This window comes from Cimex lectularius, unplaced genomic scaffold, assembly GCF_000648675.2.
Source record: "Cimex lectularius strain Harlan isolate CLEC.00 unplaced genomic scaffold, Clec_2.1 scaffold7, whole genome shotgun sequence".
In the NCBI taxonomy this organism is placed as follows: domain Eukaryota; kingdom Metazoa; phylum Arthropoda; class Insecta; order Hemiptera; family Cimicidae; genus Cimex; species Cimex lectularius.
In genome coordinates this window covers 1,010,645-1,025,478 of record NW_019392731.1, presented here as the reverse complement: position 1 = coordinate 1,025,478, position 14,834 = coordinate 1,010,645, and the positions used below count along the sequence as shown (strand labels likewise).

The window sequence follows — 14,834 nt, the reverse complement described above, 5'->3', positions numbered from 1 at the left end:
AGATAATCCTCTTCCAAAGGAAATAAACTTTTCCCTTGAAACTCTGGGCGGATTATTGGCTTAAACTATTACTTTCGGTTTATCTGAAAGATTAAAGGGAATTGTTGGGATTTTTTTCTCAAGCGTAACAAACGGGAAGCACTGTCTATTCCGGTCTCTCAAAGTTAAACAAATGTAGGTAGTAATAATGAAACATTGATATTGATTATTTTTTCATTTGTTTGAATGATTGTTTCTCGTTTTGAGTGTTCCGATCATCTATAAAACTAAAGATGATCTCTGAAGTTGATCTTAATAAATATCGAAACGTTGGCACGATAAAGAAAATGTTTTTCTAAAACCTACGTCACACCAGATCGCATCTCACGATCTCCAAATAATCATCGGCTAACGGTCACTAAACACCACACGTATAAAACTAAATAAGCATAAAGATCTTTCTTACACTGAAATAAAATTATAAAACTTTTCAACGATCGTTTGTAATTCGAAAGAAAGTAAATATTTCAAACCTGGAACCTACAGAAAATATATTGTATTATTATGATGTACCTGAATACCTATTTTTATTATAAACACAATGGTGTGTAAACAATAGAAGAGCACAGAAGACATTTAGCCAACGAACTATCAGTTTTAAAAAAATATACCGTAGTATCACTGGTTTTCAAAAATAATTATACATAGACAGGCGTCTGTTTTCGCACGTCCTAACCATGATCTGGGTGCATTCGAGTTTCTATGATATAAATTTTTATGTGTGTTTATAAGTTTACTAGTATTAAAAAGGGTACTGATAACTTGACTATCTACCATGTTGTTTTTTTACGAGAGTTCTCAACAGCAGAGGTGATTATATCAACCCTCGGGGTGGTGCCGGTGATTTTGAAAAAAAGCCCATTTGCAAGTATGTCGGGTTCGAATACAGGGCCACTGGATGGGAACCCTGGACCTTTACCTTACAGTGATGAGCGCCGGGTCAACGCCTAAACCGTTGCAGCCACCGACGCCCCCTCGCGATTGTTATTAATTTGGATTATGTTTTAGATTTAAATTACACTGGTCTTGCATAATTATGATGTACATGTTAGTTAATATGCGTTTTTTTATGATAGAAGCTTAGGTAGAACTCAGTCAAAAATCAGCCAAGTTATACAAATTTTCACTATAAGATTCTATTGGCTTGTTTGAATTCAGTGTAAAATAACTATGAATAAACGAAAATGGCATGCCACCGCGATATTATTCCAAATAAAGGCAATTCTGAAAATTGAATAAAATCCATTTCATTGGAAATTGTTCGTACAAAAGGACAATGCACAAATTCAAATGACTTCGAGGCATGAAGCTTTCCAGGAAGTTTTTAATAAAAGACCACTATATTAAGATAAATTGTTTATTCTACTTGCACAACCCCCCCCCCCGCGGAAGGCTTAAACCCGCAATGCACCCGAGTTATGCGGCTTTATGTCTGCCTAATTCTCTTCATTTTAGTTAGCGAAGGTTCAAAGGCAAGTTTCATGGTAATTTACTAGAGCAAAGGTAAAGACGAAAGTTCATTTAGCCGTGTTCCTCATTAATTGAATGTGTCGGCAGAAGTTGCAACATTACTAGTCCATCTACTAAATGTTCAAAAGTAGGCCTGTCTGCCAATCCTTACAGTTAGTGAGTGTATTGCTGTAAGTGATGGCCAGAGTACTGATGCTAGCAAGAACACAACTACTTAACTTTAAATTAGATTAAGTCCAATTTTTATTTTTATCTATTTAATTTTCTAATGGACAAGATATTTTCATTGTACATTTCAAAAGGTCCTCCTCTTCTGAGCCCAAGGTAAATTTTTGGATGTTTTCGTTAAAGAAATGAAAAGTTATGGCGAGATTTGTAAAATGTCATTGTTTTGAATTTAAAGTGATAATTGATACAAATTTTATTTAATTTAACAACTATTTTATAACATTTTAAAGAAACTGATCGAACTGTAAATCCTTCTCAAAATAGACACACAAAAAAATTATCTATTTGTCATTTGCAGCTATTTGTCAAAAATCGAGAACCTGCTGACAGAATTTATTGTCTGATCTTTTCAAAAGTTGTCTGCGAGCATATCCACTATAAAATTGAACTTATATAACTTACTACACAAAATTATTAGACACGGATTCTTCACTTTTTCGACAGTTGGTTTAAGAACGAAAAAATGGATCGAGCAGAACACCATCGCTGTATAATAGTCAGTTGGTCACCCTGTGATATCAAAGCGACCCAGAAAAATCAATATGATTATATGTATTTTCATGTACATTAACTTCTCTGTTCTAAGGTTATGTAAGACGATGAACATGTGTAGAGGGGCCGCGGTAGCCGAGTGGTTAAGACGTCAGACTCTCGGCTAGTAGATCCCGCGGTCGTGGGTTCGAACCCGTAGCCTCTGGGCATTTTTCTGACGTCTAAGCCGCAATTGAAAGAAATTGACACGGCACTCATCAATGGAAGGGGCGGGATCAGATCTCAGCGACCCTGAATTTGGTCCCAACCCCCTTCAAAAATGAGTTTCTTCGATGGAAGAACACCGACACACCGGGGGCTCAAATTCACACTTGTGTTGCGAACCCCCAAAAATGGAGCCAGGATAAAGTTCAATAAGCTGTATAGTTACAGTGCTCAGGGGGAACTCCTCCAGTTCCTGGTATCCATTGAAAAAAAAATGTTCATGTGAGTATAATTAGTGATACAATAGGAACTTTTAGGGCACCTAGTGTTTACCTACGTGCAATAATGTGCTGCAATAATTTGTGTTCTCCTCGAAACCCCTTCGTGGCGGATTTTGTGGGAAATTGTGAATGCGAAATGCGATAACACGTTTTTATAACTGTTTTAACATGATTGTTTTGAATTTGCAGGCGGCGGAGCGAAAAGTGAAGAGCCGAGAGACACCCGAGAAGGAGAGGACGTGACCCTCGAGTGCAGGTTCTCCCCGACGCTGACAGCCATGAAGCCGGCCTATTTCTGGGTGCGGACGAACCGGATGGACCATGACAACGTGGCCATTCAGGGCACCCCTCTCGATGCCAATTACAGGTAAAATGAGGCCCTTTATTATTCCGGGCGGAAAATTAAATCTGATCTGTAAAACCAATAGCACGTATTCGCGCTGGCCACCTCTCTTTTCCTCTGGGAACCTTTCTGACTAAATAATTGCTCCAGCGTGTTACCGTTCCCTTTTTATCTCGTGATTAGATTCATGCGTGCTCCTGTTCTTTTCTCCAGCTCCGTTCCATTGAAAATGCCGCTTATATTGGATTATTTTTCAATTTGCTCAATTTGTTGTTTCAATTTAAACCTGACCTAAAATCAACAAAATTTGTTTTTAAATAAATTCTGAACACTTATTAGTTTCTAAGCCTATCTAAATCCACCCAATTTAGTTCGAGTAGAATGCATTATTTCAGAACAATTTATAATGTAAAATCAACCTATTCCTCTCAAACAGAAGGACTTTCCGAAGTATTCATGACGAATCACTTCACAATACTTGCACAATTCAAACTACCAATTAAACAAACAAACGTTCAATTCAAAAAATCTTGGGTAATGTTATATAAGATGTTGTTATGTTTATTCGGAGATAGTGAGATGCGGTCTGGTATGACGTAGGTTTTAGAAAAATATTTTCTACGACTCACAAGAATGACACATCTACACGGAAAACAATTACTTTGAGTGAGTAAAAATACTTTGATTAAATCTAAAATTTTATAGCATTGTATAAATTCATTTTTTTAATCTAATATTTTCTATCATTGTATAAATTCATTTGTTTTAATCTAAAATTTTCTAGCATTGTATAAATACATTTTTTTATCTAAAATTTTTTAGCATTGTATAAATTCATTTTTTTAATCTAATATTTTCTATCATTGTATAAATTCATTTGTTTTAATCTAAAATTTTCTAGCATTGTATAAATACATTTTTTTATCTAATTTTTTAGCATTGTATAAATTCATTTTTTTTTAATCTAACATTGTATAAATATCATTGTATAAATTCATTTTTTTCATCTAACATTTTCTAGCATTGTATAAATTCATTTTTTTTTTAATCTAACATTTTCTACCATTGTATAAATTCATTTTTTTAATCTAAAATTGTCTAACATTGTATAAATTCATATTATTATTTTTTCATATCCTACATGTATTTGTAAAATTTAAACAATGTTTTTAAATCCCAGGCCCTGAAGATGATCTCAATACGGATCGAAACGTTGGCACGATAAAGAAAATGTTTTTCTAAATCCTACGTCTCACCAGACCGCATCTCACGATCTGCGAATAATCATTAACTAACGGTCACTAATCACCAAATATTCAGTTTATTGCAGCCAAGTCTGAGATTTATATATGAGAAAAAACAAGAAAGAAATTGTGCATATTTCTCTATTATTTATTACAACTAGGTTTAAGCTGAAAAAAATACCAAAATCTTATCCCTGAATTTATGTCAGCCGAATGGAAATCGACTAAATCACTTTAATAGAACATACCGGGTTATTGAGATATTCAACCCTTCTGGAAATGTTGTTTTCACGAGGCATAAAGTAGCGGGTGGGTATGGGGATGAATATTGCTGAGACGGGTTTGAATAGATCATACAAGAGCATTTTCTGATTGTTTTTGGATCCGGCCCAAAATAAAGAAGGGGTACAACAAGAAGCAGCAGGGACCACGGATTGTCTCTATTTCTTCCTTTATTCGTGGGCAAACCTACTAATTTAACTTTGGTCTGGCCCGTGAGCCGCTCGTAGTAAATAGGAGCCATTAATTTAACTTTGGGTAATAAAGGGGGCAAAGGTAGGACAAGATAAACTATGGCAAGAGGTTCGCAGGGTCATTACTCTGGGATGACGCAGCCGATCTAACGGTATTTACTCCTCCTGTCTCTCCGCTGAATTAACACAAGACGCACACGTTTGAGTGTTTGGGCTTTTTAAAGCCACTGTTCAGCCTAATGTAATATGCGCGAACAACGGACGAGGGATAATAAATAAACTCAAACGGTGTATAACTCACGGGGTCTATTTTTGCCCCCTTGGGATATCCAGGTGCCTTTTCCATTAGCCCGATCCGCAATCCTAGGAGTGGCCAATCTCGACATCGACAGAAAAACAAATTTACAGCACATCTGGTCAAGATCAAATCCCCGCTGCCGGGAAAAGAAACATTTTGAATCAATCTCGCGTATAAATTCCAACCTTTCCTTACTTGAAAGATCAAATCTGATTTGAGTGATTCCTAAAATTATGCCTGTGAGCACTAAACAAATCACTTTATATATTAAAACGTAAAGTATAAATTAAATTTGCTACTTGTTCAATTTGGGAAAAAATGTCCGCATCAATATTATTACTTCAAAATCACCAATGTCCTAAAAATTATATCCATCATATATTAATATATTTAGTAAATAATAATTATATTACTTCCAAGACAATCTATGGAACAATGTGTCTTGTACATACATTGTTCTGTGTGCAAAAACAAAAGTACATTAATTACTGCACAAGTGTAAGGGTTTTGTTCTTTGTGAAAGACGACATATTTCATAGAGCAAAGCTACTCAGCTGTGTTGGTACAAATTAATAATTTTAACCGCTTGTATAACTTTGAAGCCAAAGTTAATGCTTTAGTAATTACAAGTTTAAATTAACTAGCTGTTTCTTTAATAATTATAGAATCTTTACTGTGATGCAAAAAGTTAATGCGAGTTTAAAAAGTTAAGTATCTAGCACATCAAAAATAATGGAAGCAAGAAGAAAATTTTTAAAATTTTAAAATTTATTCTGCACACGAATCCAAGAGTGCATAATCGTAAAAGTTGAAAGCATCTGTTGATCATAAGATCGCTTTAAGGATTACTTCTTTTTTAAAACGGTGAGATTTCTTCTTGGTAGGTGAGGTAATGAACTTCTGCTCGGTCGTTTACGATCATTTAAGCCTGAAAGATATAATACAACAATAAAATAAACGTCTTATTTATAACATTTATAATCAAGTATAAATGTTCATTAAATATAATTAATTAGTTGGAGATCGTGAGGTGCGGTTTGGTGTGACTTAGGTTTTAGAAAAACATTTTCTTTATCATGCCAACGTTGATCTTTATTGAGATCATCTTCAGGCTCAGTGTGTCATTCTTGTGTGTCGTGTTGAGAGTGGCAGACTGGCATGATAAAGAAAATGTTTTTCTAAAACCTACGTCACACCAGACCGCACCTCCAAATAATAAAACAAACATGCAGATTCAACTACTGCAAAAGGAAAATAGTAAGCACAGAGAGTCTAGAAGGCCTATGATATAGAATTTGGTTAATCAGAGGCAATAAAAATAAGAACAAAAACCGTTATCGTTATATCATTCCTTTTACAGAGTATAATATATTTACTCACCTTTTGATAAAATCTTCCCATTATTAATACAAATTCACCACCCTCCTGTCGCGTCTGAGATTAATTAATTATTTCTGATGCATACCCGTCTGTCAAGCACGCTCCATTTGTTATAATAAAGCCTGGGGTAGCCGATGAAAGCCGCTGTAAACAAATCTGCCCCGTCTGTCCACGGAGTCTGTTCATTCGTTAAAAAAGGGAAAATGAATGAATTGCCGGTGAAAAGAAGCTTTGAGCCTCGGATTGGTAACATTGTCCAATGTTTTAATGCTCCCTTTCGTGAAACCGAGACCGGGGTTCGGCAAGTTTCCAAAAGGGCTACGAAGGGCCTTCGGTACCGAGTTCAAACGCGTCCTTCGATCGTAGGAATAATGCTTTGACCATTTCCTTCTCCCCCTTTTTTTCTCCTACTTATCCCATCAAATCCTTTTCCATCGGGTTTGTAATTTTGTATACAGACCGATATTTTTCCTCCTTTTTTGGCCGTTATGACTGAGCGAGTCCGGTTATTTATTTAAGAAATATCACAAGAGATTTCGATTCTTTATTGAATATTGAGGAAATGTCAACTTAATCTTGTACTACTTGTAAAATTACCAGTTACACGTCTACACTAAATAGCTGTAATTGCTCAAACATGCCATTAACAGTTCAATTATAAATTATATTAATATAATTTACATTTTAGTGGTCAATTGACCAAGTTACTTCTTTCTATTAATTGTTCTTTCTATGTAAGGTCTTGGTTGAGATAAAAAAGTCAGTGTCAAGAGCGGGATTCGAACTCACGACCTTCGGCTAAATACGCCGCTGCTCTGCCACCTGAGCTATCGTGATTTCGATCTTCTCGGACACCAACTCTCCATCTCAACCTGCAACCGTTCCAATTTTCCCTCTTTTTGCCATTTTCAATATAAATAAATATAAATTATATTGTTAAAAAGCATAATTGAAATAAGATCAAGATTAGATTTTTAAACCAACGTCGTGGGATAATCGAGCAGCATCGCAGGGACAAACATCGTAGATAATAATAGGAATTCTAAGTTTCTTTGATTGAATACTACTTTGGCCTGACTGACACAATGCAAAAAAAATAGCATTTTAAATGTTGGTTCAATTTAAACATCGGTTTTTTTTTCATGACTTGTCTACAATTTGTCAAACGACGTTAATTCCATACAACAAACTACTAATCTACAAGATAACTGAAACATAAATTGTTAAACCTTTACTACGACATAAGCATAAAAGGAAACTTATTAAAACTCGTTCCCAACGACAGATCAATAAACTGAACCGATTTGAAGGATAAAAGATTCTCCCATGATAAGGATGTAATGTGTCTGTCTATGCAGTCTGTATTTTTTTACTTGCCCTTTATAGCCAATATGACTAATAAAATTATACATTGGAATAATTGAACACATTTTTCTGATGAATGATTATCCTGGCCCGTATAATATCGCAGTATTCTCAGTTCAACAAACTCTTTAGGATGAGGCTGTTATGAATTGGCAGGATGTAAATCGACCAGAAGAAAGTGTATTATTTTCAATGAACTTTGATTAAAAAATAAATTTATTTGATAAAAGTGCTATTTATTTTTATTTTTTTTTTTTTTAATTAGCTGTTACCTCGATTTAATTCAGGATAGAACTGAAAGAAGTTTAGTCCGGTACGAATTTACGTAATGGGTTTTTCTTCTTTTCTGCGTGTGAAACGTTCTGGAAGGAATTTTCTTATTGCGTTGAATGATGAAAGAAGTTTGTAGGCTGACAAGTAGGAAATAAACATTTGATTAGGAAAGTCACCCGTGGGAGAGAAAGAAACGCGTATCTAATCGTGAAAAGAGTTAAAGTGAGTTATCTTGCTGTCACCTGTTGTTTGCCCGGAGAGAACTGGGGCAGCGGTCCTCACATGGTGGACAGAGATCCGTTGAGACCCAGTTACAAGACCGGTGTCAAATTTCACGGCCGGTCGATCTCTCCAATTAGCTAATTGATCCGATTTTCTCTTTTTTTCAGGCTGGACTTCCGGCCGGAGGAGGGCTACTACGACCTGCACATCTCGAATATCAGCTATGCCAGGGACGACGGCAAATTCGAGTGCAGGCTCAAAGTCGGCGGAAGCGGAAAAGATATCCATTCCCAGGCGTACGTCGTCACTGTACTCACACCGCCCGGCCCTCCGAAAATCCATCCTTCCACTACTCCTATCGCAACTGAAGGGAAACCCCTAGAACTGACATGTGCGAGCAGAGGAGGAAGCCCAGATCCTCTAGTCAGGTAATAACAAAACTTTTATAATTAATCAAGTTTTCAAATTTTCAAGATTTTCTTCTAGTACACAAAATTTTATTATTCTTGGAGTAATATGTAGCAAAGTAATTTTGTAATATCCCCTAATGAAACATGGACTGCTATATCAATTTACTTCCTTATATTATTAAGACTAATAAATCTTTTATTATGAGAGAAAGGGAGCTCTTTTTAATAAAGCGACCAGGAATTTTTCATGAATTAAAACGTTGTATATTTATTTTTCCCTGTAAATATTCCAGACGCTTCATGCGATACATAATTGTATGCTATTAATGTTCTCTCTCTCTCCCTCCCTCTCTTCTTTTTTTTTCTAATTTTTACATTGTTTTTAATAATTATTTATTTTCTTGCAGGTGGTATAGGCAGGGTCAAAATGAACCAATTGAGGCTGCAGTAAAAAGTACAATTGATCAAGGAGTAGTTTCCACTCTTACACTGAAACCAGACAAATCGGATGATGGAGCGATGTTCAGATGTGTCGTGTGGAATAGAGCTATGCCTGCCGGGGTTAAACTCGAAGAATCCGTCAATCTTAATGTTAATTATTATCCCCGTGTAGACGTAGGACCTGAAAATCCTCTTAGGGTGGAGCGTGATGGTACAGCAGTTCTTCAGTGTAACGTTGATTCCAAACCTAGGGTCAATAATGTACGATGGATCCGAGATGGAAGATTCATATCTACTTCTTTCAAACATACTATCCAAAGGGTGACTGTTCAAGATTCCGGAAAATACAGATGTTCAGCAGATAATGGTCTCGGTCAGGCCAAAGAGGCTGAAGTATATTTAGATGTTCAGTATCCACCTTTGGTGAGTATTGAAACCGGTCCTGGACTAGCTAGACAAATTGAAGCAGAAGAAGGAGAAATGGTCACAATCAAATGTAACGTCTCAGCAAACCCACCCCCAATCACTGTCGAATGGCTCAGAGAAGGACGCCCTGACTTTAGGCAAAATGGAGAGGTTTTAAAATTGCACAGGGTTGCTGCTGATTCAGCAGGCACTTATATGTGCAGAGCCACTAATATCCTCAATCCAACAACAACAACAAGGCAGAGGAGTAACCGAGTAGGAAATGCAACAGTTACTTTGCTCGTACGCCACAAACCTGGAAAAGCCCAGATTACTCCTGACAGACCAATTGCCTCAGAAGGAAATGGAGTTACGCTGACATGCTCAGCATCACCTCCAGGCTGGCCTACTCCTCAGTACAGGTGGTGGAGGGAACTTGATGACTCAACACCAACATCGCAGAAAACTGTTTTGGCAACTGGACCCAAATACAACATCCCTTCTGCACATCTTGGCAGTGAAGGAAAATACCATTGTGAAGCAAATAATGAAATAGGCCACGGAGAAAAAGCGACTGTAGTACTTACAGTATACCAACCACCAAGATTCCTAGTCAAGTTACAACCACATCAAACAAGAAGGTAAATCATTTGATACATATATTGTTACATATATAGCAAAATATTTTTTATGTCTATTTTAAAAATCTTTCCTCTTTTCAGAATTGGTGATACAGATTTTAGTGTTACTTGTGGTGCACAAGGTAAACCGAAACCCTCAATAAAATGGTTAAAGGATGGTAAAGAAATTTCTAACAAGATGTATGATGTATCAACAGATGAGTCAGAAGGTAGAAAATCTAAGTTTTGACCGATCGTTCATTAAGTAGTATGGTTGAGAAATCCATGTTAGTAAATTAATAAGGAATTATTTTAGGACGGAATGCAGTTTTTACAGTACAAAGTACATTAAGGTTTGTTGGACGGGACCGTCCTAGTGGAAGCCAATTGATACCAGCAGACAGGGGTGTTTATGCCTGCATATTTGAAAATGAAGTTAAAAAAGCCGAAACCACTATGCACCTTCGAATTGAACGTAATATGACTTTATTACCTTCAATGTTTATTTTAAGAATTTTTTTAACAAAAATATGTATATTTCAGATGAGCCAATAACTCTTCATAGATATAATAAAGTAGCTTATGATCTCAGAGAAACAGCAGAAGTTATTTGCAAAGTACAGGCATACCCGAGGCCAGAGTTCCAATGGAGTTATAGCACGAACACAGCGCCACTTCTTTCAGGAGCAGATGGCCACTACGAAATTAATACAACAGTAAATGAAAGTGGGGGAGACATCTATACATCGGTTCTTCAGATCTCGCACCTCCGTCAAGCTGATTATGGAGAGTACAACTGCAGGGTTGCCAACACCCTCGGAAGCGTAAAAACACAAATAAGACTGCAGCCAAAAGGACCTCCAGAGAAACCGGAAGCCCTACATGCCATTGATATTGGCCACAGTTACATTGCTCTCCAATGGACTCCAGGATTCAATGGAGGACTGCATAGCACAAAATACTTCATCTCTTATAAGAGAGTTCTGACCACACTTAACGATGATTGCTACGCACCAAGGAAGTCTGGAAACGTTGAAAGTTGGCATGAATTCGATTGTCAAACAAAGAACCCATGCAATGTAACATCCCTTGAACAACACCAAAGCTATTTATTTAAGGTATATATATTATTATCATTATGGTTTTACTGACTTCTCTTACAAATTATTACTTTTAGGTTAAAGCTTATAACACTAAAGGGCAGAGTAACTACTCTGATGAAGCACCTTCAATGACCAAAGTAGACCGAATTCCTGCACCTCAAAGAGTCACATTTGACCCAGAATCACATCAACTTACAATCAATATCGCTGCTACATGCTTACAACTTGTAAGTCTTAGATATTTATTTTTTTAAATCCTCTTGTTGATAGTAAAAAAATTAATTCTTACTCGGATCACAGATTGCCATGGTTGAAGTGTCAACAAGTGTGTACGGTCATGACTGGAGATTGGTTGAAACGATGTCATTATCGCCATCTGGAACGACATCAAGGAGGGAAGCAACTGTTCTTTCCCTAATGCCAAGACGAGCTGCCAAGACTTCAGGAAGGTCACTAGAAATCCCAAGCGATGAAAACATCCTGGACAACCACAACAGCGAAAGTGTACGTGTGCGAGTTCGCTACTGCTTGCAGTCAAACAAAGAAACTTGTGGAGATTATACTGAAGCTGAAAGTAGGTTTTTTTTATTCATTCATTTCTTAATTATTATTAATTGTTTAAATGGGACAAAATTTGATTTTTTCTTCTCAAATTCTAGTTGGCCCTGCATATATTAAAGAAGCGGGCACTATTGCCATTCCTACTCTAGTCGCCATTGTTTCCTGTGTTGTATTCATATTGCTCAGTGCTCTTGCAATTGTGTTCTGCTGCTGTAGAAAAACACATGTCAAGAAAGCCCAGAGCAAAGATTATGAAATGGAATCTTCCACGTAAGTTTAAAATACATATTAATTTGTAATTACATAAAAGTGTTATATATGTTGTACATTTTATGTCAAGTAAACTGCACTTGTTAATTTATAAAACTCTTTAAACAGTGTACACCCAAGTATTGTCCAGCAAGCACCTCCACCCTATTATCCAGCTTCAGGGATGGAAAACAAAGGATTGGAGCATTCCATGGATTTAGCACTGGAAGAACAAAACAAAGCGGCTATATATGCTTCTCAAAATGGCTACGGGTACCATGTCAGTCAGCCAACACATCCAAACGGAGGTGAATGTGAGTTGTAATATTTCAATTAGAATAGTCGTTACTATGAAGTAACATTGGAACAAATTGAAAGCAGCTCTTTACGATCTTAAGCTGGGTTTCTATTGCACAAAAAAATCACTCGCGAAGCGCCGTCTCGGGTTAACCATTTCCACTAGGGAAACTAGGTTAACCGTTAGTTTGCCCAAGACAAGCATGCCGTTTATAACTACACCAACTGCTGCAACAGCGATGGTATCCTGGCAATCCATTTTTGTACTTTTTGTCTTTGTCCCATTTTGATGCTCATTTTCCTCCATGCATCATCTATCTTATCCTTGTTATGATGTTTTATGTTTAGCATCCCACAAAAATCATAGTGGTGATACATTCGGACAAGCGGAATGCAGTCCGCCTGGTTCGTTTTCATACTCCAGACAAGTGCATGTACGTGAAACACTTTGATGTGCACTAAACAACTGACAGCCAGTATCATCCTCGCAAACAAAGTATCGCAGTCCCAGCAAGGAACCCACAACGTGAGACAAGTTTCACAAAACAGTTGCACGAGTGATTTTTGTATAGTGGAAACCCAGCTTTAAAAATCCAATATAAATTTTAAAATTTCAAATATCAGGGGAATGCGGTAGCTGAGTCAGTATTAGACTCTCTGCTTGTAGAAGGTTTAATTCCCACCGTTGCCCTTGGTTTATTTTCATACTCCTCTACCCTCAAGTAAACAAATAATAATCGCATTCTCTAAATTATTTTTCTGGTGAATATTGAAAAATAATGATTAAAAAATTAATAAATAAAATTTAAAAAATTACAAATTGATTGAATAAAATTCTGGAGTCCATTTTCTTTGCTTTTTACAAATTCATTTTGATTTTATATTAATTCATCTTGAAGGTTTTAACGGCAACAAACAAGCAAATAAATTAGCCTGAAAAATGTAATTTTGTAAACCTATCATGATTTTTATTAATATATTAGTAAATAAAAATATTCTAGCATTAATCAATCATGAAAATCATAACAATTTTTCCTATACCCTATAATAATCAAATTATTAAAAGCAGATTATTTATGTTTTATAGCCAGCAATGACAAGGCTGAAGGTATAATGTTGTTTTACATTTTAACATAATTCCATTGCATATATAATGCCATATATTAATTTAATATATTTTTCTACAGGGAATATGGGATACATGGAAAACAGCTATTCAAATTCAAACAACGGTGGATCTGTGAACTCACAGGACTCTCTCTGGCAAATGAAAATGGCCGCACAAGCTAACAACGCCGCAAACCTAGCTGCCACACAGGAACATCATCATCACCACCTCAGCGATCGCAACAACCATTATGGTAAATACATTCTGCATTATTATCAATTGAAGAAAAAAATTTACATAGAATTTTCTCCAGGAGTATATGATCCTTTGACGCATGGAGGCTACGGCACAGTTGATGATTATGCACCTTACCCTCATCTTATGACATCAACTACTCCTGACTATTCACGAAGCAACAACCCATCTCGCCAAGAATATGCACCAGACAAGACTCTTCGACAACATCACATGGGTACATATTGTTAAAAATAAATAACTGGATTTACCACAGGAAAGAGTGTTCATAACTAAATCTAGCTATTGAGGCAGTTTTGTTTATAAAATTATTAATAGTAGGTACATATTTTACAAAAAAAAAAGTTTTTACACAAACAAACACTGTGATCTTACATAATTGATATGTAAACAACATTTTTTTTTGTAAATTATTGATTTACTTTGCTAGTGTAAAACAAGATTTATTTTTGAAAATGCAATTTTTTTAACGATATAATGTTTTGTAAATTTTTTTATTTAACGCATTACTAGCAAAGGATGTTTTCCTTTGTAAGTAAAATCTATTTTACCAAATACATAAGACCAAAAAGTTAAAATGTTGGCAACAAGTATAGGTTTGGTTTTGGTTTCAGAATCCCCTTATCATGATGTGAGCGGCTTGCCTGATCCTTATATGGATCACCACATGATGATGGATCCTGAAGAAGCGATGAAACACCAGCAACAGCAGCATTTGCCCATGACTTTCGATGAAACCTTAGAATCAGGCTACTCAACACCCAGTTCAAGAGCAGGGCGCATGATACGTGAAATAATTGTCTGAGTACAGCTTCATGACGACGATATGCCGTCAAAAGACAAAGGGACATACTCGTAATATTAGAACACTTTGTGTAAATATTTTATGGAGAGAGAAGAATATTTTTACGAATAGTTTTTAATTGTAAATATTTTGTAAATAAGCGAAAGTGAAATGAACCGATAGATCTCCAAGACTCTTTTCTTTTGTTTTTGTAAAAAAAAAATGGTGGCAATTTGTTTTAATTGGTACAAGTGAAATTTTAACCAGTTTGTATCCGCATGGTTTGACT

At 36.0% G+C, this 14,834-nt stretch overlaps 1 protein-coding gene across 4 annotated transcripts in view; it reads left to right on the top strand.

The window, feature by feature from the left end:
- Nucleotides 1-14,834, top strand: part of LOC106663876 (hemicentin-1) — a 151,608-nt gene extending 136,774 nt beyond the window's left edge. The window contains exons 2-15 of one of the 4 annotated variants that reach the window (XM_014389086.2): nucleotides 2,904-3,081; nucleotides 8,480-8,740; nucleotides 9,130-10,209; nucleotides 10,291-10,418; nucleotides 10,505-10,663; nucleotides 10,732-11,306; nucleotides 11,366-11,518; nucleotides 11,592-11,865; nucleotides 11,951-12,122; nucleotides 12,231-12,415; nucleotides 13,486-13,506; nucleotides 13,586-13,759; nucleotides 13,820-13,978; nucleotides 14,376-14,834. In XM_014389086.2, the coding sequence (XP_014244572.1) occupies nucleotides 2,904-3,081; nucleotides 8,480-8,740; nucleotides 9,130-10,209; nucleotides 10,291-10,418; nucleotides 10,505-10,663; nucleotides 10,732-11,306; nucleotides 11,366-11,518; nucleotides 11,592-11,865; nucleotides 11,951-12,122; nucleotides 12,231-12,415; nucleotides 13,486-13,506; nucleotides 13,586-13,759; nucleotides 13,820-13,978; nucleotides 14,376-14,566 (3,710 nt within the window). In that variant the 3' untranslated portion in view covers nucleotides 14,567-14,834. The remainder of the gene's footprint in view (nucleotides 1-2,903; nucleotides 3,082-8,479; nucleotides 8,741-9,129; nucleotides 10,210-10,290; nucleotides 10,419-10,504; nucleotides 10,664-10,731; nucleotides 11,307-11,365; nucleotides 11,519-11,591; nucleotides 11,866-11,950; nucleotides 12,123-12,230; nucleotides 12,416-13,485; nucleotides 13,507-13,585; nucleotides 13,760-13,819; nucleotides 13,979-14,375) is intronic. The other 3 variants (XM_014389087.2, XM_014389089.2, XM_014389088.2) reach the window with 3 other exon arrangements.